The 25,713-nt window shown below is 39.4% G+C and overlaps 2 protein-coding genes and 1 pseudogene across 5 annotated transcripts; all 3 read left to right on the top strand.

The window, feature by feature from the left end:
- The first annotated feature begins 447 nt into the window (after positions 1 to 447).
- LOC114827365 (putative UDP-glucuronate:xylan alpha-glucuronosyltransferase 3) lies at positions 448 to 4,905 on the top strand. Of its 2 annotated transcripts, XR_003776536.2 has the most exons (5): positions 621 to 927; positions 1,492 to 1,698; positions 1,934 to 2,571; positions 3,541 to 4,654; positions 4,742 to 4,905. XR_003776536.2 is itself a non-coding variant. In XM_029109128.2 (4 exons), exons 1-4 carry the CDS (start codon positions 869 to 871, stop codon positions 4,569 to 4,571), a joined length of 1,935 nt encoding a protein of 644 aa, XP_028964961.1. In that variant the 5' UTR covers positions 448 to 868; the 3' UTR covers positions 4,572 to 4,905. The 2 variants fall into 2 exon arrangements, 1 of the variants encoding a protein (XP_028964961.1); XM_029109128.2 differs by having other exon boundaries at positions 448 to 927; positions 3,541 to 4,905.
- A 4,550-nt stretch (positions 4,906 to 9,455) lies between these two features.
- Positions 9,456 to 13,593, top strand: LOC114827363 (putative UDP-glucuronate:xylan alpha-glucuronosyltransferase 3). Of its 3 annotated transcripts, none has more exons than XM_029109124.2 (4): positions 9,456 to 9,937; positions 10,938 to 11,144; positions 11,401 to 12,038; positions 12,360 to 13,593. In XM_029109124.2, exons 1-4 carry the CDS (start codon positions 9,873 to 9,875, stop codon positions 13,370 to 13,372), a joined length of 1,923 nt encoding a protein of 640 aa, XP_028964957.1. In that variant the 5' UTR covers positions 9,456 to 9,872; the 3' UTR covers positions 13,373 to 13,593. The 3 variants fall into 3 exon arrangements, with proteins under 3 accessions (XP_028964957.1, XP_028964958.1, XP_028964959.1); XM_029109125.2 differs by having other exon boundaries at positions 9,518 to 9,937; positions 12,363 to 13,593; XM_029109126.2 differs by having other exon boundaries at positions 9,897 to 10,075.
- A 1,366-nt stretch (positions 13,594 to 14,959) lies between these two features.
- On the top strand, positions 14,960 to 17,719 carry LOC114827361 (pentatricopeptide repeat-containing protein At3g09040, mitochondrial-like; annotated as a pseudogene).
- The last annotated feature ends 7,994 nt before the right edge of the window (positions 17,720 to 25,713 follow it).

Genomic DNA, 25,713 nt, shown 5'->3' with positions numbered 1-25,713 from the left:
ATTATTTACAAAGAGGATAGGAGAGTAAGCTAAGCTTCATAATAGGCTAGCAATAATTGGTTCAAATTCGATTTGGTGAGAATAAACCTAATACCTCTCACTTACAAGTTAAGAAAAATATTATTAGACTGTAGTGCTAAGTGGCTATTATGGTTTGGGAACAGTTAGAACCGCAACATTCCTAAAGAAAACAAATTTCCAAGGCTCTTTGTTATTAAGATGCAATTAGGACTCATTTAGAAACACTTTTAGTTAAAATGGTTTTTGAATCTATCATTAGTAAAAACGCAAGTAAATTTAAAAAAAAACACATGAAATGCTTTTTGAAAGAAGCAAAAAGTTGATTCTTCTTTTTCCAGGAAGTACTTCAAGTGCCTTTGAAACCCAAATATTTTATGTCTAAAAAAGTCTTCAATCATTTTAAAAGTTCTTCCAAACGAGTGAAAGTGGGTGGGAAATGGTTCAAGAATAATGAAAGACTTACTATGAAAACTATTAGACCAAAAACAAAAACAGGAAAATATGGATTACTTCAATTTTATTTACTTGTTCTGACTCGCCGTTTTCTTACACTTGCATTGACCATTCTTTTTCTTTACCCACTATAACAATACTGACAGAGAGAGAGAGAGTCCTTCCATCACACACAGATCGTAGATTCCCAGTTTTTTTTTTTTTTCAGAATTCGTTTATTTGTCTCTTTCCATATATATATTTTTAAATGTTATAGAAAATATTCCCCAATTGTTTTGTGTCTTGCCAAATATTCCCCCATCTCGTCGTTTTCACAAAACAGCAACAACAGAGACTGCTGGTGGTGGTGGTGGTGGTTCCTCCCCAGGCTTCTTCTTCTACTGAATCAGCAACCATGAGAGGTTCCTCCCCAACTCCCATTGAGCCCCGACACCGCCTTTCTACTTCTGCCAGGTCACTACCCTTCTCTCTCTGTATATATTCTCACTATTTTTAGTGTAATTTGCATTCGTTTTGCCGACAGTGTTCGATTTTTAATTTCCATACTCCAAAAAAATGATCATGTAAGAAAACCCTCACTTGAATTTTTGTGTTGGCAACTCAAAATTCAAAATTTGGGTCAGGATTCATGAATTTTGATGAATAGTGGGTCTGGAACCACTTATGATTTATGATTTTTATTTTATTATTTTAGTGTGAATTTGAATTGAGGAGTTTTGGTAATGATTAGGTTATAGTTTATTTACACTGTCTGAATTGAACGGCTTATAGTTGGTGAATGGTGATGGTGCAAGGGATTACTTTCGCGATCGGGTTCTTGGGTTCTTTCAATGGGGATGTAGAACATTCATTATTCATATATTTGCTGTTTTAACATATCTGTGAAGAGTGCATTCCCAATGATGGAGTTGATTGCCGAACAATCGATTGTATTGGTGGGTGGAACTTGGTTCCAATTGCATTCACTTATTTACTGAATGATGGTCTCATGTAGCTATGAATCCCTTTTTGTTTCAGTGACGACTCTAACAAAAGAAGGCCCCAGAGGAACAAAGATTTTAAAGATATTGAGAAGTTCCTCCACGTTCCCGTGCAAGATAGAACTTTGAACTGCAAGCCCACCTTGAAGCTTGTGTTGGCTGTTATTTTATTGGGGACTTTTCTCACGCTTATCTTCTCTCCTGGTGTTTATCATTCAGATGATAAATCCCGTTCCATATCTCAGTATATCCCTGTTAGCTCATCACATTGCTTTTACTTATTATTTTATTCCCATTTTCTTGCTTCAATATATACTTCTTCTTTGCGTTGAGGTTTTCGAGAGGTATTTCCCCACCTGGAAAAATATAGTCAGTGCACCCTTCTTTGTAAAGAAAATGGGATTTGGTCTTTTTTTTTTTGTTGGCTTTGCTCTCTCTACCAGTGGAAATATTTTGTAACAGAAGTTTACTGCCTGCAGCCCAACTTCTGAAGACAGGTCGACAAGAAAGAGTGTTGCTCAAGATTTACATTACATATCATCTGTAGAAATTAACTGGGATGAAATTTCTGATGCTATTGAAAATCTGGCAGACAGAAAGGATTATCAGGGAATTGGCTTGTTAAACTTTAATGATGCTGAGATTGACCATTGGAAGGAGCTGTTGCCAGATTGTGAGCATGTTGTTCTACGCCTCAATCATGCGTCGAACAACATAACATGGGAAACCCTATTCCCTGAATGGATAGATGAAGAGGAAGACTTTGAAGTTCCTACTTGTCCCTCCCTACCAAAGCTTCAGATTCCTGGAAAACCAAGGCTTGATCTGATTGCTGTGAAGCTTCCCTGCAACAAGTCAGGCAGCTGGTCAAGAGATGTGGCTCGGTTGCACTTGCAGCTTGAAGCAGCAAGGCTGGCTGCAGCTTCCAAAGCGTATCACCCAGTGCATGTGCTTTTGGTGACAGACTGTTTCCCAATCCCAAATTTGTTCACTTGCAAAGAGCTTGTCAGACGGGAAGGGAATGTATGGCTTTATGAACCAAAACTGAATACGTTGAGAGATAAGCTACAGCTCCCTGTAGGTTCATGTGAACTTTCAGTTCCTCTCACGGCTAAAGGTCAGATTTAAACTAGTGTCTTTTGTTCTTTTTTAATCAAAATTTGTTTTTGTGCAACAAGAGCTGCTTGTCTGCCTCTCTTGAATTACTCTTTCTTTTTTATTTCCTTTCAGTTTTTCAAATTTCACTTTCTTTGATTCCTTTAAAATGTAGAGTTCAGTTCATTCATAAATGATTTTCACATTTGTGTGGCTGGGCATCATAGAATTCAATTGGTAGTTGTTTCAAAAAACTTTAGTTGTTTCTGTGGAGCTTAGTTTGAGGTGTAGGTTTTGTATGTTATTGCTGGGCATCGTAAAATTCAATTGGTAGTTGTTTCAGAAATCTTTTGTTGTTTATGTGGAGTTAGTTTGAGGTGTAGGTAGTGACGCACACCAGGGAGATAATATTGCTTATATAAAGGTCATCCCACATCAAATGAACTAAATAATCTTGAAACAAGTTGTGTATTCATTCCAGACATAGGCAGAGATCGTGATAACAACCGATTAGGTGTCTATAAGTTTTAGTCAACTTTTTGGGATCAAGTACAGCAGGTCCATCCCAACGTGCATGCATGATGCAAATGCATGACATCCCTGATTGTAGTTGCTGGCTCATCACGTGGTCAGAGTGATCAACAACCCTCATGATTCATGATGTCCAAAATTGTCATCCAACTGAAAACCCTATAAGATGTATGAATGTGTAAACCACAGAACTGATGCACCATGTTTATCATGTGCTAAGGAGATCCGCTACGTCAGTGATTGATGCTAGTGCTGACCACCTGACCAGCTTTAACATTAGTTGTTGAAGAAATTTGTGAAGATCATATTTTTAACTTTTGGGCTTTGATTGTGAAATCTAGACTCCATCTTGTAACTCATATGTAGTAGGTTCAGTGACTTTGGTTGCATCCCGTAAGAAAGCTACTTAAGTCATGGATACTTTTGAAATTATACTGATGAACTAAATACTTGCACGCAGAAAGCTTTTACTCGGAAAGAGCCCACAGAGAAGCATATGCAACAATCCTACATTCTGCCCATGTGTATGTTTGTGGAGCCATTGCTGCAGCTCAGAGCATCCGTATGTCTGGTTCAACACGAGATCTTGTAATACTTGTTGATGAAACAATCAGTGAGTATCATCGTGGAGGGTTGGCAGCTGCTGGGTGGAAGATCCACACAATCCAAAGAATCAGGAACCCTAAAGCTGAACCAGAAGCATACAATGAATGGAACTACAGCAAATTCCGTCTTTGGCAGTTAACTGATTATGACAAGATCATTTTCATTGATGCTGACATGCTTATACTTAGGAACATTGACTTCCTGTTTGAGATGCCAGAAATATCAGCGACAGGAAATAATGCTACTCTGTTCAACTCAGGTGTCATGGTTATCGAACCATCAAATTGTACATTCCAGCTGCTCATGGATCATGTTGATGAAATTGTGTCCTACAATGGTGGGGACCAGGGTTATCTGAATGAGGTATTTACATGGTGGCACAGGATACCAAAACATATGAACTTCTTGAAACACTTCTGGGAAGGTGATGAGCCGGAGAAAAAGGAGAGGAAAACACATCTCTTTGCATCTGAACCCCCAATCCTCTACGTCCTCCATTACCTGGGAAATAAACCATGGCTTTGCTTCCGTGACTATGACTGCAACTGGAATGTGGACTTTCTGCAGGAGTTTGCCAGTAATGTTGCACATAGAAGGTGGTGGAAAGTGCATGATGCTATGCCGGAAAACTTACAAAATTTCTGTTTGCTTCGGTCCAAGCAGAAGGCAGCACTAGAGTGGGATCGGAGACAAGCTGAGAAAGCAAATTACACTGATGGTCACTGGAAAATTAAGATAAAAGACAAGCGTTTGAAGACATGCTTTGAGGATTTTTGCTTCTGGGAGAGCATGTTATGGCATTGGGGTGAAAAGAATTGGACCGATAATGCTACTGCTTCTCTATCACCACCTGCACTTACCACTGCATCCGTCGCTTCTTCGTGACTTGTTTTGCGTCACGTTTTCGTACTTCATACTGAGGACACAAATCAAAACACAATGCATGCTTACACAAGCGCGAAAGAAAAGTATATCTCCCAGAAATTCAGTTAGTATCGAGCTCAACAACTTCCTTGTAATTCAATTCATAGTCATTGTTTTTTTTTTTTTTTCAGGTGCGTGTCATGTTGTCCGGTGTGTTTTTCAATTTCCAGGTAGGTTTGGTTGCTTTTACCTGTTCTTACCATGAAGAATTGTCCCGCATCAAAAGTTTACCAAACCGTACTAGTGATTAGGAGTTGGGTTACTTTTTCTATTGCTAATTGGTTGTTTGGACAAACATCAATGTCCTTTAGAGCATCTTCACCCGTTAAGTGGACAGCAAAGGCAAGAGCATGTAACCTGCCCTTGCTATTCATTCGGAATAGTACTTGCATTTGTGCAACTCCACTTGGTTGGAAAGTGCAAGGGCAAGTAATATTCAGGAACATTTTTATTTTTTTTATGCTTTGAAAATAAAATGATTGTCAATTCTAATAAATTATTTCAAATACAAAGGAAAAGCTTGATGTTACAACAAGCATAATTATTATTATTATTTTTTTTAAAGAATTTGAAAAGTGGAAATATAGAAGATTGTAGTAAAAATGAATAGAGTTGTGATGGGAAATTACCAAGATGGGTTGTTAGAGATTGTGACAGCATATTTTTTCTATTTTTTTTCTATTTTTTTTCTATTGTTCTGCTTTATTTTCTATTTTTTATCATTGATTTTCAAACCGATCTAAAATCGAACACACTACAACGCGCCACATGTCCTACTCGGCATTTCAAATTTTTTATTGTTGGAAATCCCACGGTCCAGATTATCTGGCCGTTGATAATCCAAGGACCCTCAAGAAGCAATATCAACTAGCCATTAGGTTGTCTGCTGTTGAATTGTTGTCAGACACTCTCCTTCTCACATGTGTTACACGCGCCTAACAAAAAAAAAATTCTCATGTGGCTGACGTCAGCCAGCTTGCTGGCAAAAGGCTGCCCCATCTTGCTCATTCATTTAGACAGGTTTTGTATGGCCCACCAGTTGCCCCTGCAAATTTGGACGAGTGAATGTTGCTTTTTGGGTTAGAAGGCATCTTTTGTGCCTTTGCTCTTACCTTTCATCAACCGGTGAAGATGCTCTTAGTATTATCCTATCATCGTGATATGCTCTGAATTTAACCTAAAAATTTCTCCATATAAAAACTAATACACTACCATTTTCTTAGTTTTGTTCACGATATTTATTGTAAATCCGTAAGCTCTCCCAACTATAAATTGTAGCTCTGCCAATAAATCTAGTCTAAGAAATTCTCCATATGATGGGTGTAATATAACCTACCAAAAATATTTCTCTCTTTTAGGGCACGTTTACTAATCCGTAATCAAATTGAGAGGAATTGGATTGAGGGGGAATTTGATTGAGGAGGAATTGAAATGAAGTGGAATCAGAATCAGATTCATGTTGAAGTTGTTTACTAAAATTGTCAAGAATCGGAGTAGGAATGATGTTGAGTCCATATAAGTTGTTTACTAATTCATTTCAATCGGAATGAAAACTAGGTTGATTACTATATTGCCCATTACATAAATAAATTATTTTCATACTAATTAATTAAATTAAATTCTTAATTAAATTTATATAATAAAATTCATCTATATAAGCATGTGTAAATAGGTTTTATTTATGTATTAAAAGATGGCAAGAATGATATTGAGTCCATATAAGTTGTTTACTAATTCACTTCAATCGGAATGAAAACTAAGTTGATGACTAAATTGCCCATACATAAATAAATTATTTTCATACTAATTAATTAAATTAAATTCTTAATTAAATTTATATAATAAAATTATCTATATAAAAATATATAAATAGGTTTTATTTATTTATTAAAAATGACATAATGAGTGTCAAATGAAGGGCAATGTTGGGATAATAAGAAACAAGTGAGGGCATATTTGGAATAAAAGATGCATTCCCGATTCCCTTGCCCTCAGGGAATGCAAATACCTCACAAAACTAGGGAATCCCATTCCTCCAATTTCAGGAATTGGATTCCTTGTTTCGTGTGGGCTCCACCACTTTTTTGATTCCTTAATATTTAATAAACACCGAAATACTCCGTAATTAGAATTTAATTCTCTTTCTTTATTCTGATTACCCTTACGTAAACATGCCACAGTTGTTGATGAATCAAAAGTTTGCCATGATTCATTCCTAAAATCATTTGATTTTTTGAAACTTCTTTTTGGAACTTTCCTTAACTTTCTTGACCACAATTATTGATGGATCACCTACTGCACTAATAAGCAATAATAAAAGGTTAAAATAATACCAACCCCACATATTCCCAAAATAAAGAAATGAATAAAAATGAAAATAAAAGACAAAGCTTGGTTGTTTAGGGTAAGATGTCATTAATTAGTTAACATGGATAAACCATATACCAAACATAGGTAATTAACAAGAATGGGTGTGAGTGGCTAGGTTCATCTAATCCCACTGCCAATTAACATAAACCATATACCAAACAAAGCTTATTAAAATAATTTAGTATTTGGCTGTGATATCCACACACCTCATTTTACTTCTCTTACACCTTTTTAATTTTCGACCGTCGGATCGGATGAATTGAAGGAGATCAACGGACAGAAATTATCAAATGGTGTGTGAGAAGTAAAATGAGGTGTGTGGATAACATACCCCTTTAGTGTTAAGTGTCTATCACATCACCATCACCATTGTTTTTTGTTTTGTTTTTTTAAAACACTCACTTTAACGAGCCATTAGTTAATGAGAACTTATTAGTCTAATAATATTTAAGGTCAGATTAAGGTAAGGCCTTCTAAAATTTGATAAGCCTCGGAATGCTTATCTGAGAAATGCTAATGAATATGCAGATGATTTTAACCAAAAATTAGGAAAGAGTCGACATACAGATTAGCTGTCTATTTTATTTTATAAGCACGTCTACAATGTTTTATAATTATTTTTTGAATTGAGTGATATTCTACCTAATGTAGTCCTTTCTATTTGAGGTGTATTAGGACATCACGCTATTCTGGTCCATTTAAATGCATTTATGTGTTATAATTGGCGTTTAAAGTTTCTTGAATAAGATATCTTACTAAATTCTTCATAGTTTAAGCTTGGCCAAAATTTAAAAGTTTGCTTCCATTCACTTCAGTACATTAAATTTAGGGTAAGGCTATTCACACACTTCTTTTTACTTTTTACACACTTATATTAATTTTTGTCCATTGATTTTCTTCAATTCATTCGTTCCGACTATCGATAACTAAGAAGAGTATGTAACAGGTAAAAATAGGTGTAGAGAAAACACCTCCCTAAATTTATTTAGTTAACCAATTCAAGTCGATCCTATACACCCGAAGTAAACTTGATACTTATGCACCACAAAATTATTTAAACATGCCATTTTTTCTCTTCTTTTTTTCCACATAATTTGGAGAGGCTTTGTGGCGCCACAACAACAACAAAAATAGTAATGTTACCAAGAAAATTGATAGTGACAACATAACCTAACTGACGTGGCTTGGAAAGTAATGTTAAAAATGCTTAAAGCCAGATGAAAGAACGACACATGGCTTCTGTTTGGTCAGAGGGATGGCATGGAATTAAATAAGATTTCTGACCAAAATGAAGGAATGATATGCATGCAATCAACGGCGAAGACAGAAATTGTCCGGAGGAGGTGGGAAAGTTAAACTGTTCAAGGTTCCGAAAAAAATGTGAACTACCCGGAATATTGTAGGAGAATTTGCACTAAAATATTCGAAGTAGGAATTGGACATGACCTGATTTAGGCAAATTTGAACAAATTTATTATGTATTGTATAAATAAGTTTCTATTTATAATATACATATAATATCTAAGAACATTGACTATATAAAACATATAATATATAAAAATATTGACAAATTTTTTTATTACTTTGTTGCATTTGGCAGTAGGAGATAAAAATTCAAATGATTACAAATTCGTAATACTTTACAAAATATTTTTTTAAAGTTCATATGAATTTATAATAAATTTGAAGATAAATAATAGTGTCAAAAATGTGTCTAAAAATATTGAAAAAGTAGGCAAATTAATCAATCAATAATTAAAAAACAAAACAAATCTCAATATAATCAGCACATTAAATAGCTAGCTATGTGGCCCAAACTGATTGAGTACAATAGTTGAAAAACCAAATCAAAGTGGGTAACTTTGAAACGGCACATGAGGTGGTGTGGGGTGGGTGAGAGAGAAAATCTATCTTCTTCCTCTCACCCTTCTTCTTCGTTACTTTTCAGTAGCTGCAAATGCAAAGTTTGGGTATTTTGAGAGGAAAAAAAAGAAGAGAGAGAGTCTGCGCGCAGGAAACCCAGAACACCAGAAAACCAGATGAGACCAAAAGGGAGGAACCACAGGTCCTGGGCTTGATTTCGGCTTAGGAAGGGGCGGCCGCCCCTCCTCGCCCTTATTTAGCTGTACCCATGCTTACAACAACACTTATATGCATCGGCTTTCTTATTATTTGTGACTCTCAATTCAATAATGTATTAAATAAGCACAAATTTTATTTAACTTGCCTTCAGGCCGTCTTTGCTTTAGTGCCACATCACTTTTTTGGCTCAAGATACGTATAAGAGAGATCTCTTGTACTTCGATTACAAAATTAAGTTCATGTAATATAAATATAATAGATGAACTAATAACGCGATAAAGAAGCTTCTAATCAGCCAAATTTTTTTAATGTTATAACAATGAGATAAGAATTGTTGTTGACTGTTTGCGGAGTAGGTTTGCTTTATATTTGAGCCTACTCTTCTTCATGATTAATCATTATTGCGTAAAAGGTCTTCCAACATGGGGAGAGAGAGAGAGAGAGAGAGAGAAAGAGAGGCAAAACAAATGAAAAACTTCGCGTAAAAACTTTGGCACAGATGAGGATTGAATAAGACCGAAAAAGGTGTGTACCAAAAACCAGAATAGGATGACCAACCCGAGGCAAAGCCAAAGCAAGTTCCACGAATTGACCAACCGTCTCGTGACCTCGTCTGTCTCTCAGTGACTCAGCTGTCTCGGCCGACCAAACTCACTGCCATCCCATCACACAACAGAGCTCTTATAACGACTGCAAATCCGCTTTTTGCAAGTCTTTCTTCTGCTTTGAATTTCATTGTTTCTTTTATATGTACATATAGTGTATTTATATATCAAAAGATGAAATGGTTGAGTTGAATCAGCAGAAAAGATGAGAGGTCACTCCCCTACTACTACTCCCATTGAACCCAGACACCGCCTTTCTTCACCACCTTAGTCAGTCTCCCTCTCTCTCTCTCTCTCTCTCTCTCTCTCTCTCCAATTCAAATTTACATTTTCCTAGTGATTAATTAATGACTTCATTTTGATAGGAGTGTTTGATATTTTAGTTCCATAGTTTAGAATAATAAACATGTAAGTAAGAAATCCCTTTGCAAGAAGGAACTCGAAACTGTATCAAGAACATGTTGATATGTTTTGTTGGCGATAATGATATCAACTCACTACTGATGACATAAGCTATTGATTGTTTTGTTGATTTACCACTTCACTAGATGGTTTTTCTTTTTTTTTTGTTACATATATGTGAATGTATAGTGTATACAGATCAAGAGACGAAACTAGATTTTTTTAATTGGGTAGAGTTTTCTTTTTTCGGCACTAAATTTTGGCCTTGGATAAGGATGAACAGTTGTGTAGAAGATTTTATGATGGATATTGTACTTGTTATGATTAAGTGTAAAGTCTTGCTAATAATTAGGCCCAATTTACACTGTTTTAAGATGTGTATGGTAGCATCGTCAGAAAAGAAAATGTTAAAATCGTGCAGCTTATGTATTATGCAGCTCTGTGAGTAGTGTTTGATAAAGTCCGAAATGTTTTGGAGAGGAACTACTATTCCGGGGATTTAGCTACTTTGTCATGGTCAATGATCATGGTGCATTTGAGATTTCAAAATCGAAGTTTCGGGATCTAGTTTTTGCAAATGATGTGAGCACTTCTAATTGTAATGTGCTGAATGGAACGTAGAACATTCATATTTGTGTTGTTTCTGCATGTCAATGTGCAAAGTGCAATGTATTTCGTACGGTGGAGTTGATTGCGGAATTTTTTTTTGTCTTTCTGAGTAGAATTCTGAGCGGAACTTGTTTCCGGTGGCATCCAATTGTTTACTGCTATAAATAGTTTTTTCAATTCCATTTGTTGCTCTTCGTACTATCTTTCGCTTGCCATTTAGAATGTGCTCATGTTGTTATGAATCCCCTTTGTGTTTCAGTGAAGACACCAACAAAAGAAGGCCCCAGAGAAACAAAGTTCTTAAAGATATTGAAAAGGCCCTCCACCTTCATGCTCAAGAAAGAATCTTAAACTGCAAGCCTACCTTGAAACTGGTGTTGATCGTTCTCGTATTCGGGACTTTTGTGACGCTCTTCCTCTCTTCTGCTGTTTATAATACAGATCACCTCTCCAGCTCTGTATCTCAGTACGTCCTATGCGCTGATCACCTTGCTTTCACTTCTTATTTTGTGGTATTTGTTTACTCATAATTAGGTATTTTCTTGCTTCAACATTTGTCTCTTTTCTGATGTTGAGGCTTTTGAAGGTTACACTTTTCCTCTTCCGGGGAAAATGTATTGTTCGTAATTAACAGGCAAAAGGGCATTGCCTTTTGTTCTTCTTTGGTTTCTTTCTATCTCTCTCCGGTGGCAATAGTTGTAACACAAGTTTATTGGCTGCAGGCTAACTTCTCAACGCAGATGGATGAGAATGAGCGTTCCTGCAGATTTACGTTATGTATCATCTTTACAGATAAACTGGAATGAAATTTTGGATTTTGTTGAAAAACTCACTCACAAAAATGATTATCGGAGAATTGGCCTGTTAAACTTTAATGACAACGAGATTGACAATTGGAAGGAGCTCTTTCCAGATTCTGAGCAGGTTGTTCTGCATCTCAACTATGCGCCAAACAACGTAACATGGGAATCCTTGTATCCTGAATGGATAGACGAAGAACAAGAATCCGAAGTTCCTGCTTGTCCCTCTCTACCAAAGATTCAAATTCCTGAAAGCTCACCGTTCGATCTGGTTGCTGTCAAGCTTCCCTGCAACAAGTCAGGCAGCTGGTCAAGAGAAGTGGCTCGTTTGCACTTGCAGCTTGAAGCAGCAAGGCTGGCGGCCTTGTCCCAAGGATATCACCCGGTGCATGTACTTTTGGTGACCGACTGCTTTCCCATCCCAAATTTATTCACTTGCAAAGATCTTGTTAGACATGAAGGGAACGCATGGCTCTATGAACCGAAACTTAATACCTTGAGAGAGAAGTTACAGCTCCCTGTAGGATCATGTGAGCTTGCACTTCCTCTCAAGGCTAAAGGTAAGATTTAAAACAGTGTCTTGTGTTGCTTTTTTAAATTCTCCTGTTTCAAAGTTTGAATTTTCTTTTGAGTTGTTTTGTCGCAATGATAGCTTTTGGTATACCTCTCTTCCATTGCTTTTTCTGTTTTTGCTTTTAACTTTCCGAAACTCAAGTGTTTCCGAATCCTGCAAAAATGTGGAGTTGAGCTCATTCTGAATGGATTACTTAATTAAGTGCATCCCACAAGAAAGCAAGTGTAGTTCATGGTTACTTTGAAATTTTGCTGAATTTGTAACTGCAGTATACTTGAAAACTGATCAGATACATGTTTGTACACAGAAGATTTTGACTCGAAAAGACCCAACCGAGAAGCATATGCAACGATCCTACACTCTGCAGATGTATATGTTTGTGGAGCCATTGCTGCAGCTCAAAGCATCCGTATGGCTGGTTCAACACGAGATCTTGTGATACTGGTCGATGAAACAATCACTCAGTATCATCGAGGAGGACTGGCGGCTGCAGGGTGGAAGATCCACACAATCCAAAGAATCAGGAACCCTAAGGCTGAAGCAGAAGCTTACAACGAATGGAACTACAGCAAGTTCCGTCTTTGGCAGTTGACTGATTACGACAAGATCATTTTCATTGACGCTGACATGCTTATACTCAGGAATATCGATTTCCTGTTTCAGATGCCAGAAATATCAGCTACAGGAAATAATGCTACTTTGTTCAACTCAGGTGTGATGGTTGTCGAACCCTCAAATTGTACATTCCGGCTGCTCATGGACCATATCAACGAAATTGTATCCTACAACGGTGGTGACCAGGGGTATCTGAATGAGGTATATACATGGTGGCACAGGATTCCGAAACACATGAACTTCTTGAAACATTTCTGGGAAGGTGATGAGCCGGAGATAAAGCAAATGAAAACGCACCTCTTTCAAGCTGACCCTCCAATGCTCTATGTCCTCCATTACCTTGGTAACAAACCGTGGCTTTGCTTCCGCGACTATGACTGCAATTGGAACGTGGATTTCATGCAGGAGTTTGCGAGTGATGTTGCGCATAAAACGTGGTGGAAAGTGCACGATGCTATGCCAGGAAACTTGCAAAAGTTCTGTTTGCTTCGGACAGAGCAAAAGGCGGGACTAGAGTGGGATCGGAGGCAAGCGGAGAAAGCAAATTACACGGATGGTCACTGGAAAATTAAGATCGAAGACAAGCGTTTGAAGACGTGCAACGAGGAGTTCTGCTCCTGGAAGAACATGTTACGGCACTGGGGTGAAAAAAATTGGACAGATAACGCAATTGTTACTCCCACACTACCGGCACTCACTACTTGATCGGTCACTCCTTCGTGACCTGTTTTCTTCTTTCATACTTGAATACCGTCACGATGACATAAATCGATACGAATGTGAGAAATTTTTTTTGTAAAATTTTGTTCTCGTATTTCACTATACCAACTTTTCCATCCAGGCGGCATTGGTTTGTTTTATAAGTTTGCTAGTGCCTCTCTTGTTCCAAATTTTCAGAACTATTGGCATAATTCTTTACCTTTGTAGTCCCTCGAATTCAAATTTGAAACTCCCTCCAATTAGATTACGGTAGTTTAGAATATCGTCTTATCAAACAAAGGATATTTGCTCTAAAAGAGAGCCCTCTGCTTCTTGTAGAAGTCACTTCCCTCTCACATCCCCCTTTTCATGTTTAGAATATCATCATGGTTGTGTATTTATACTATTTATTGACAAAAATTAATCAAAAGATGATGAAGAGATGATTTAGTCTTTTAATCACAATTCAATAAAAATAGTGTGATGTTATTCCTACCCTAATGTCTTATATTTTCACCCACCTTTTAATGAATTTTTTAATTATAAATTTGTCCATTTGCAAAAAGACTGATAAGGACATTAATTATCTTGTTTTGCTTAATTTTTTTTTTTTAAACGGTTGGGCTTATATTTTCATCTCCTTTCATTCAGAGGAAGTGAAAAAAATATCGATGGATTTAGAAAATGACCTTTTCATTTAACCCTTATATTTTCATCTCCTTTCATTTAGAGGAAGTAAAAAAATATCAATGGATTTAGAAAATGACTTTTTCATTTACCAGGTGGAAGTGACGCTTCTACGGAAGAGGTAGAAGATTATGTTTGCATTGAAAATGTAGAAGAATAATTTTTGTGTGTAGGTCATTTGAATTTATCTATCGTATTTTTGAATTTGTCGTTATTGAATTCTTTTGAATTTGGATACCTCTATCTTCCATTTGAATTTGCAGAACTTAGTAGTTTTTATTTACATATTATTTGTTATATTTTTTAAGAGACAATTTTATAATTTCATATGTATGTATATATTAAAGGTTATTTTGGGAATAATAGTGGGTGGGGAAATATCATTTTAATTTTTTAACTTTTTAAGGTGGGTGAGATTATAACGTGGGTGGAAAAATAAGACAATGAGCTGAGTTTAGTAACTCTCTACAAATATTAGAAAATTAAAACCATGAACATTAAGGTAATTTGCACATGAAAGTTTTTACAGCTTTTTTTTTTCCTCACGCACATGTCATCAAAGATTCACACCACATCTCTCTCTAAATCCTGCGTTTTCTCTCTCTCCTCTCTCCCGCATTTCTCTCCATAGGAAAAGGATCCTCGCCGGATCTATTTTCTAGGGATCCCGTGATCTCATTCGTTCGTATATCATGCGGTTAGTTTTTGTTAGGTACTATTCATATTTAATTTTAAATTTTGAAATGATTTCTGACCGCACGATATACGATGAATGAATGAGATCACTATATCTCTAGGAAAAGATCCGGCGAGGATCTATCCCCTCTCCTCATGCCCATAAAATTAGAGAAAGAAGATGGGCTTGCTTTTATAAACAGAAGTTGGGCTCCTGGAGGGAGTGATTGGTTGAGCCCACCGACGTTCTTATTTGGCGCGCTCTTTTGAAGCCAACACTGAACGACGTCGCACCCGTCTCGGTTATGGCTGGCACCACTGTGTCATGAGTCAATGCGTCTCAGACCTCCTCCCTCCAAAGCCTTACACTCCTTCCACCGAAAGCAGAGCCTCTCGACTTTTCCGTCCGAGTCGGTCTGCCAAGATGGAGCCGCTGACTCCCATTACACCCACCTCTTGCAGATGTGTCTGCAGCAATGCAAGTATATCAAAGCCCACAAGGTGTTCGACGAAATGCCTGAGAGGCTGCTGGCTCATGCTTCCAGAACCTGCAAGACTATCCACGCCCGCAGCTTGAAAATTGGGATTGCGTCCAAAGGGTTTCTGGGAAATGCCATTCTGGGTTTTTATGCTAAGTGTAGTAATGTGGGATGTGCCAAGAAGGCATTTAACTGCCTTGAAAGCAAGGATGTGTTTGCTTGGAACTCGGTTTTGTCAATGTATTCAAGTAAGGGATTGGTCGAACAGGTTGTTAAGTTGTTCGGGTCGATGTGGAATGACAGGGTAATGCCGAACGAGTTCACTTTTGCAATGGTTTTGTCTGCTTGTGCAAGATTGGTGGATGTTGAATATGGTAGGCAAGTTCATTGTGGTGTTATTAAAATGGGGTTTGAGTTGAGTTCATTTTGTGAAGGTGCACTCATTGATATGTATGCCAAAGGCAATTGTATAAGTGATGCTCGACAGATATTTGATGGTGTGTTGGAGTTGGATACAGTGGCTTGGACAACAATGATTTCAGGGTATGCTTAAGCTGGCTTGCTTGAGGAGGCACTTAAAGTGTTTAAGGAGATGCACAGAGTTGGCGGTTTTCTGGACCAGGTAGGTTTTGTGACTGTCATAAATGCGTGTGTTGGTCTAGGTAGGCTAGATGATGCATGTGAGTTGTTTTCCCAGATGCCCAGTCCTAATGTTGTAGCGTAGAATGTGATGATTTCTGGGCATGCCAAGAGAGGCAGTGAGGAGGAAGCTGTTAACTTTTTCTTGAGAATGAGGAAAGCTGGTGAAAAACCGACAAGATCCACACTAGGAAGTGTTTTAAGCGCAATTGCTAGTTTAGCTGCTCTAGACTGTGGCTTGCTAGTTCATGATACGGACAACAAGTCCACAGTCTCTCAGTTAAAAATGGTCTGGAAACAAGCCTTTATTCTGGTAGTTCCCTTATTGACATGTATTCCAAATGTGGGGTCATTGAGGATACACGTAAAGCTTTCTACTATATGCCCCACTGGAGTGTAGTCTCCGTGAATGCTCTAATTGCTGGTTTTGGTTATAGCAACTTGGAAGAAGCAGTAAATTTGCTTCATGAGATGCAGGACATAGGATTGAATCCAACTGAAATTACGTTTTCAATCCTTTTAGATGCATGTAGTGGGTCTGTGATGTTAACACTGGGAAGGCAAATCCACAGCATAGTACTCAAGAAGGGGCTTTTGTGTGATGGCGACTTTAATGAAGAAGAATGAGAGAATATCCCAGTGGTAATAATGTAACGCTACGCATGGAACTTCCCAAGGCCTCTCTCTCAGAGAGATTGCAAGCAGAATTAAGATCCCAGTAGTATTCTGCAACTTTGCTAGAGAGAGAGAGAGAGAGAGAGAGAGAGATGTTAACCAGGTTCAGGCAGCATGCAGGGTATGTTGATTTTGATATCAGTACCTGGAGGAATTTTGTATTCTATGGTTGAGATCTCCATCTAATTCTCCGTTCTCTTGCAGGATAGATCCTAGGTAGCGAAAACGGTCGTTTTTGTGATCTTCGCTAGATTGCTCCGGTCATTAGTGTGGATAAGTATATAAATGGATAGAGATAGGAAAGCAAACACAAGATATACGTGGTTCACCCAGATTGGCTACGTCCACGGAATAGAAGAGTTCTCATTAATTGTGAAGGGTTTACACAAGTACATAGGTTCAAGCTCTCCTTTAATGAGTACCAGTGAATGATTTAGTACAAATGACATTAGAGTACAAATGACATTAGGAAATATTGTGGGAGAATGATCTCGTAATCACGAAACTTCTAAGTATCGGAGTGTGGTATCATCTTGACTTGCCTTATCTGTCTCATAGGTTGATGTGGCAGCTTCTCTGGAAGTACTCTTCCTCCATCCAGGGGTGGTATCTTTAACTGGTGGAGATGCACAAGGTAATGTATCAATTTCACTTGAAGCTTACTTGTAGTTTCAGGCTTGGTCCAGCGCGATACAAACCATGTAGTAGGAGTCCCCCAAGTCGCCGAGCTAGGGGATCTGCTGAAAGAGGTGACAGACAAGGTAAGCAATCAGAGTTCCGGCTGATTGTTCACCTTCTCCCCATCTTGCAGCAGCATGAAGGATAAAGAGAAGAAAAATGAGAAGAGATGATATGGGATACTTTTGCTTTTGAAGAAGTAACTTTCCACAGGCTTATTCTTGAACTGAGCTGGAGGGTTTTCTGGTTTCCTCCAGAGTATAAGGCCGACTGAAGAATTTGAAGGTCAAAACAAGTCCATCAAATCTAGAGTACGTTCGACCCTGCTGATATGGGATACTTTTTCTTTTGACAGAGTAATGGATGTATCGGCACGTGTGTTGTTACGCTTGTCTCCACATGCTTCCTTGTATCCTTCGCACTTGCCCTATCTGTTCCTCAAGCAGATGCGATATCTTCCCTGGAAACATAAGATGTTGAAGATGAGTACTCGAGAGCAATGCCAGGTAAGTAATCAGGTAAGGGGTTCCAGGCAGTCAGTTTCTGGCTGGGAGCTTGATTTCAAGTGCTGACTGATTGCTCTTTTTCTCCTTGTCTTGCAGGTAAAAACAAGGCCAAAGGAAAAGACAGGGAAAAAGCATGATATGGGATACTCTTGCTTTTAACCCTGATGATATGAGATATTCTTGCTCTAGTATAGCTTGTTTGCAGAGGTATTATCGGGGGGAAAGAAAGCTGAATATTTCGAAAGGTTTCGTTGGGAGTGCCCTCTCAGATATGAGGAAGGGTTGAGCATTTTTGCAGGTCTGCCTGTCCGTTGGGGATGGAGGTCGACATATATAGGAGTCTCCCTAACAACAAGTAGTAATGTTATTCCTTTACCCTGCTTGGTCATAGCACGGTAGTGGGAGCTGCCAGCTTCACATGTTTTAACTCTGTCAGAGCACTTTGAAAAAGTGGTATGTGGTATCTGGCTCTCGAGATTCGGAGAACGATGCTTCTTCGATTTTTGAGAAAGCAATCATGCTGGGGGTCTGGCTCTCGAGATTCGGGGAGCAGTGTCTCTTCGATTTTTGAGAAAGTAATCATGTTGGGAGTCTGGCTCTCGAGATTCGGAGGGCGGTGCCTCTTCGATTTTGGAGTAAGCAATCTTGTTGGGAGTGTTTTCTCGGATGTGAGTAAAGGTTGGGCATATTTGCTAGTCTACCTTGCCACGAAGCACGGAGGTTGACACATAGGGACTTTCCAATTATCCAGCAGTGGTACTGTTCCTTTACCCTTGTGGGTAATAATATGGTAGCTAGACCTTCAAAATTTATGTGTCTAAACTTTGTTAGTGCTGTTTTTTTGCTATTCTTTTACCTTTCTTGGTCAGAACGATGTAGTGGGAGCTGCAAGCTTCACGTGCTCAACTTTGGCAAAGTTATATATGGTACCCATGAGCTATTGTTGCGTGTGGGAAGTGGGTGATTGAACAGTAAGATTCATGTGCTTTCTACTTCACCAGAAGTCTTCGACAAAATGCCCATAATTTCCGCAAAGCTGAGTGTGCGTGTGACAGGTTCTGACAAGGCTAGAAAAGTAGGTGCCTCTTCGATTTCTGAGATCGGCCCTCGTGGTCTCTGAGCAGCCCAGCTTTTGAGAAAGAGAGCGCCTCTTCGATTGATTCGGAGAATAATGCCTCTTCGATTTTTGAGAAAGCAATCATGCTGAGGGTCTGGCTCTCGAGATTCGGGGAGCAGTGTCTTTTCGATTTTTGAGAAAGTAATCATGTTGGGAGTCTGGCTCTCGAGATTCGGAGGGCGGTGCCTCTTCGATTTTGGAGCAAGCAATCTTGGTGGGAATGTTTTCTCGAATGTGAGTAAAGGTTGGGCATGTTTGCTAGTCTACCTTGCCACGAAGCACAGAGGTTGACACACAGGGACTTTCCAATTATCCAGCAATGGTACTGTTCCTTTACCCTCTCTTCGATTTTTGAGAAAGTAGTCATGTTGGGAGTCTGGCTCTCGAGATTCGGAGGACGGTGCCTCTTCGATTTTGGAGCAAGCAATCTTATTGGGAGTGTTTTCTCGAATGTGAGTAAAGGTTGGGCATGTTTGCTAGTCTACCTTGCCACGAGGCACAGAGGTTGACACACAGGGACTTTCCAATTATCCAGCAGTGGTACTGTTCCTTTACCCTTGTGGGTAATAATATGGTAGCTAGACCTTCAAAATTTATGGGTCTAAACTTTGTTAGTGCTGTTTCTTTGCTATTCTTTTACCCTTCTTGGTCAGAGCGATGTAGTGGGAGCTGCAAGCTTCACGTGCTCAACTTTGGCAGAGAACTTTGGCAAAGTTATCTGTGGTACCCATGAGCTATTGTTGCGTGTGGGAAATGGGTGATTGGACAGTAAGATTCATGTATTTTCTACTTCCCCAGAAATCTTCGACAGAATACCCATAATTTCCGCAAAGCTGAGTGTGCGTGTGACAGGTGCTGACAAGGCTGGAAAAGTAGGTGCCTCTTTGATTTCTGAGATCGGCCCTCGTGGTCTCTGAGGAGCCCAGCTTTTGAGAAAGCGAGCGCCTCTTCGATTTCTGAGATCGGCTTTCGTGGTCTTTGAACAGCCCAATTTTTGAGAAAGCAAACACCTCTTCGATTTATGAGATCAACCCTCGTGGTCTCTAAGCAGCCCAGCTTTTGAGAAAGCAAACGCCTCTTCGATTTCTGAGCAGGCGCCTCTTCGATGTCTGAAGCTCCGTCGAGTGCAGCTTTTTATAGGGGCTGTCATTAAGTTCCAAAGCACACTTGAATCTCCACCAGTAGAAGCTCCATTCTTGCACTTCTAAGATCTTGATTTGTCCGACCTCTTTTCTCTTCAACACCTTTGAAAATGTCTGGCCCCTCCGACCGTCGTTTTGACTTGAACCTTGTTGAAGAGGCAGCCCCGCCTTCTCCAGACAACATATGGCGCCCATCCTTCGTTTCCCCTACTGGTCCTCTTACCGTTGGAGATTCCGTGATGAAGAATGATATGACCGCTGCGGTGGTGGCCATGAACCTTCTCACTCCCAAAGATAATAGACTACTTTCCAAACGGTCTGATGAGTTAGTTGTTAAGGATTCGCTGGCTCTCAGTGTTCAGTGTGCAGGTTCTGTGTCTAACATGGCCCAACGCCTATTTGCTCGAACCCGCCAAGTTGAATCATTGGCGGCCGAAGTGATGAGTCTCAAACAGGAGATTAGAGGGCTCAAGCATGAGAATAAACAGTTGCACCGGCTCGCACATGACTATGCTACAAACATGAAGAGGAAGCTTGACCAGATGAAGGAAACTGATAGTCAGGTTTTACTTGATCATCAGAGATTTGTGGGTTTGTTCCAGAGGCATTTATTGCCTTCGTCTTCTGAGGCTGTACCGCGTAATGAAGCTCCAAATGATCAACCTCTGATGCCTCCTCCTTCTAGGGTTCTGTCCAGTACTGAGGCTCCGAATGATCTCCCTCCGATGCCTTCTCTTTCTGGGGCTCTACCGACTGCTGAGACTTATCCTAAGCAATCTTTGTGAAGGCTCCATCTTGTTTGTTTATTTTGACTCATGTATATGTACATATTTGTAGCTTATCGGGGATATCAATAAATAAGCTTTCCTTCATTTCAACGTATTGTGTTAAATACACCAAAGCCTTCTTCGCTAAGTTCTTTGAATTTTCTTTTGTTGAAGCTTGTATGTTGAAGCTTTCTGAGTGGAGCATGTAGGTTGGGGTAGTGTTCCCTTAATTTTCCAAGTGAGGAAAACTTCTCGGTTGGAGACTTGGAAAATCCAAGTCACTGAGTGGGATCGGCTATATGAATCTTAGAACGCCATTGTGCTCGGTCCTGTGTCATGTCCTTCGTTAGATCCAAGTACTCTAAGTCTTTTCTTAGAGTCTCTTCCAAAGTTTTCCTAGGTCTTCCTCTACCCCTTCGGCCCTGAACCTCTGTCCCATAGTCGCATCTTCTAATCGGAGCGTCAGTAGGCCTTCTTTGCACATGTTCAAACCACCGTAACCGATTTTCTCTCATCTTTCCTTCAATTTCGGCTACTCCTACTTTACCCCGGATATCCTCATTCCTAATCTTATCCTTTCTCGTGTGCCCACACATCCAACGAAGCATCCTCATCTCCGCTACACCTATTTTGTGTACGTGTTGATGCTTCACCGCCCAACATTCTGTGCCATACAGCATCGCCGGCCTTATTGCCGTCCTATAAAATTTTCCCTTGAGCTTCAGTGGCATACGGCGGTCACACAACACGCCAGATGCACTCTTCCACTTCATCCATCTAGCTTGTATTCTATGGTTGAGATCTCCATCTAATTCTCCGTTCTTTTGCAAGATAGATCCTAGGTAACGAAAACGGTCGCTCTTTGGTATTTCTTGATCTCCGATCCTCACCTTTAACTCATTTTGGCCTCCATTTGCACTGAACTTGCACTCCATATATTCTGTCTTTGATCGGCTTAGGCGAAGACCTTTAGATTCCAACACTTCTCTCCAAAGGTTAAGCTTTGCATTTACCCCGTCCTGAGTTTCATCTATCAACACTATATCGTCTGCGAAAAGCATACACCAAGGAATATCATCTTGGATATGTCCTGTTAACTCATCCATTACCAATGCAAAAAGGTAAGGACTTAAGGATGAGCCTTGATGTAATCCTACAGTTATGGGAAAGCTTTCGGTTTGTCCTTCATGAGTTCTTACGGCAGTCTTTGCTCCTTCATACATATCCTTTATAGCTTGGATATATGCTACTCGTACTCTTTTCTTCTCTAAAATCCTCCAAAGAATGTCTCTTGGGACCCTATCATACGCTTTTTCCAAATCTATAAAGACCATGTGTAAATCCTTTTTCCCATCTCTATATCTTTCCATCAATCTTCGTAAGAGATAGATTGCCTCCATGGTTGAGCGCCCTGGCATGAACCCGAATTGGTTGTCCGAAACCCGTGTCTCTTGCCTCAATCTATGCTCAATGACTCTCTCCCAGAGCTTCATTGTATGACTCATTAACTTAATACCTCTATAGTTCATGCAATTTTGTACGTCGCCCTTATTCTTGTATATAGGCACCAAAGTGCTCGTTCGCCACTCATTTGGCATCTTCTTCGTTTTCAAAATCCTATTGAAAAGGTCAGTGAGCCATGTTATACCTGTCTCTCCCAAAACTTTCCACACTTCGATTGGTATATCGTCTGGGCCTATTGCTTTTCTATGCTTCATCTTCTTCAAAGCTACAATCACTTCTTCCTTCCGGATTCGACGATAAAAAGAGTAGTTTCTACACTCTTCTGAGTTACTCAACTCTCCTAAAGAAGCACTCATTTCATGTCCTTCATTGAAAAGATTATGAAAATAACCTCTCCATCTGTCTTTAACCGCGTTCTCTGTAGCAAGAACCTTTCCATCCTCATCCTTGATGCACCTCACTTGGTTTAGGTCCCTTGTCTTCTTTTCCCTTGCTCTAGCTAGTTTATAGATATCCAACTCTCCTTCTTTGGTATCTAGTCGTTTATACATATCGTCGTAAGCCGCTAACTTAGCTTCTCTGACAGCTTTCTTCGCCTCTTGCTTCGCTTTTCTATACCTTTCACCATTTTCATCGGTCATCTCCTTGTATAAGGCTTTACAACATTCCTTCTTAGCCTTCACCTTTGTTTGTACCTCCTCATTCCACCATCAAGATTCCTTTTGGTGTGGGGCAAAGCCCTTGGACTCTCCTAATACCTTTTTTGCTACTTTTCGGATACAACTAGCCATGGAATCCCACATTTGGCTAGTTTCCCCCTCTCTATCCCACACACATTGGGTGATTACCTTCTATTTGAAAATGGCTTGTTTTTCTTCTTTTAGATTCCACCATCTAGTCCTTGGGCACTTCCAAGTTTTGTTCTTTTGTCTCACTCTTTTGATATGTACATCCATCACCAACAAGCGATGTTGATTAGCCACGCTCTCTCCTGGTATAACTTTGCAATCCTTACAAGTTATACGATCCCATTTCCTCATTAGAAGAAAATCTATTTGTGTTTTTGACGACCCACTCTTGTAGGTGATCACATGTTCTTCTCTCTTCTTAAAGAAGGTGTTGGCTAAGAAGAGATCATATGCCATTGCAAAATCCAAGATAGCTTCCCCATCCTCGTTTCTCTCCCCAAAACCATGGCCACCATGAAAACCTCCATAGTTGCCTGTCTCCCTGCCCACGTGTCTATTTAAATCTCCTCCTATAAATAACTTCTCCGTCTGAGCAATTCCTTGCACCAAGTCTCCAAGGTCTTCCCAAAATTTCTCCTTCGAACTCGTATCCAACCCTACTTGAGGTGCGTACGCACTAATCACATTGATAAGTTCTTGTCCTATTACAATCTTGATTGCTATGATTCTATCTCCTACCCTCTTGACATCTACAACATCTTGTGTCAAGGTCTTGTCCACGATGATGCCAACACCGTTTCTCGTTCTATTTGTGCCCGAATACCAAAGTTTAAACCCTGAGTTTTCTAGATCCTTTGCCTTACTACCAACCCACTTAGTTTCTTGTAGGCACATAATATTTATCCTTCTCCTCACCATAACTTCCACTACTTCCATAGATTTTCCCGTTAAGGTTCCTATATTCCACGTTCCTAAACGCATTTTGCTCTCTTGAACTCTACCCTTCTGTCCTAGCTTCTTCACCCTCCCCCGTCTAATAGGATCAAAGTACTTTTTTTGTGTGTCCCGTGTAAAGTTGATAGGAGCATATGCTCCCAAACAACTTTGAGTGGAGTCGTTCGAAAAGAAGTTTCTACGGCCCCCTTGCTCATTTAACACTGCATCCGGGTGCCGATGGAGATACAGCGACCCTTGCTCACTTATCACTGTGCTCGGGCCACACAGCGCGCCACTTACGGGTGACGCCCTAGCTTTAGCGCGATTTTGTTCTGGATTCATTTTCATAAGGATTCGACGTGATCATGGAGTGCCGGCTGTCGACTACCTGACGCCCTCTCCCTTCTCCTTTATCCGGGCTTGGGACCGGCAATGTAAAATTACATAGGCGGAGTTTATATATAGCTAGTATATGATCTGAAAATTCTTAGCGGGGGGGCAGTCAATCTGAAATCTATAGCGGGGGGCAATACATAGGAAAAGGTTAAGCTATTAGGAGAAATGATGCATATGAAGCACTACTGGACTGCTCACTAGCACTTCCTCTCATGTGTAGAATCTCCACTGAAACTTAACCAAACTGAACTGTACACGTGCAATGATGAATGTAGCTGATCCTTTCATCTGTCTGATTTGTGTTTGATTTGTGTTTTTATAGGAGCTGTCTTGGTCTTGATATTAGTGAAGGCAAGAAGAATGATTCTCTCAATGTTTTTACATGTTGAGATAGTGGATCTAGCTGCCACTGCTTGTTCTCCATAGATGAAGTCAAGAAGAGCTAATAATTCATCTGGAGTCTGGAAAACTCGAGATTCATGTCAAACTAATTGTTCTATTGGATACACGAGCGAGTTCTACTGGTAAAAAACTTGAAACTCTCGTGCAGCTAGTAAGAAGGGATCAATGGACTATGTAGGCTGTAATCAGACTTGGCCGTCTATTATCTAATGTTGGTGTGACAAGGTGTCAACGTCAGTTGAATGTCTGTTGCTATCTAATGGTGTTGTAGTAGCTAAATAAGAATAATACAGAGAAAAAAGATCATTTTCTCAAGTAGCCATCTTTGCTCTTCGTTCCTTTTTCTGGACATTTTGAGCTTACATTTGTAACGAAATCTATCTTCTTCTGTCTATTGGTTGCATATTAGCGCATAAGCGAGTAGCTTTGGACTTGTTTGATATTCTTCTTAGATCCAATTTTTGGTTTTAAAAAATAGTAAATGTAGCCACATTAAAATTGAATCCAAGAAGGATACGAAACAATCTCGAAGAGCTTTTTAACAGTTGTTTTATTTTGGTTTCGCAGCCCTAGTTTTGATAGTATATAAGATATTATGGTTGAGGTTTTTATTGTTTGAATGCTTGTGGAAGAGTATAAAAACCGTGATTGCTTATTTATGCCTATCGTTTTTGCGCTATTCTTTGGCTTCTTAAACTCCATATTTTGAGCACATAGAAATTAGAAAATATCCATTTTGAAAAGCAAGTAGCAAAGTAGAGGAGTGATAGTAAAGTTATCCAGCCTTTAATGGGGAGCTGTTATTGACACTTGAAAAAAGTCATTCTGCACTCTTCATTTGGAGTGTTAATAACAGCTCCCTTATTATATCTTGCCGTGGTGTTTAGGTCAACAAGAGCGACGAATAGGAAGCTTAAGTGGGGATTAAAAACATGTTATGACAATGAATTGTGAGTTTTGAGAGAAACTTAAGGTACGTGCATATGGCTAATTAAGGCAACTTCCACACTTGGTGAGACCAAAACCCTAAAGGGTCTCATGCTTTTGTGAGAGTAGTCTAATCTAGCGCGTGGTTAGGTTGCATAACTCGAGTTT

Source organism: Malus domestica, chromosome 10 (genome assembly GCF_042453785.1).
Source record: "Malus domestica chromosome 10, GDT2T_hap1".
In the NCBI taxonomy this organism is placed as follows: Eukaryota; Viridiplantae; Streptophyta; class Magnoliopsida; order Rosales; family Rosaceae; genus Malus; species Malus domestica.
This window is presented reverse-complemented; position numbering and strand designations above follow the sequence as displayed.

Excerpts from the sequence above, each read along its gene's own strand:
- LOC114827365 (XM_029109128.2), top strand. The coding sequence starts at position 869 with ATGAGAGGTTCCTCCCCAACTCCCATTGAGCCCCGACACCGCCTTTCT. Across the intron at positions 1,699-1,933 it reads AAATCCCGTTCCATATCTCA|CCCAACTTCTGAAGACAGGT; the intron begins GTATATCCCTGT and ends TACTGCCTGCAG. Across the intron at positions 2,572-3,540 it reads AGTTCCTCTCACGGCTAAAG|AAAGCTTTTACTCGGAAAGA; the intron begins GTCAGATTTAAA and ends ACTTGCACGCAG.
- LOC114827363 (XM_029109124.2), top strand. The coding sequence starts at position 9,873 with ATGAGAGGTCACTCCCCTACTACTACTCCCATTGAACCCAGACACCGC. Across the intron at positions 9,938-10,937 it reads CGCCTTTCTTCACCACCTTA|TGAAGACACCAACAAAAGAA; the intron begins GTCAGTCTCCCT and ends TTTGTGTTTCAG. Across the intron at positions 12,039-12,359 it reads ACTTCCTCTCAAGGCTAAAG|AAGATTTTGACTCGAAAAGA; the intron begins GTAAGATTTAAA and ends GTTTGTACACAG.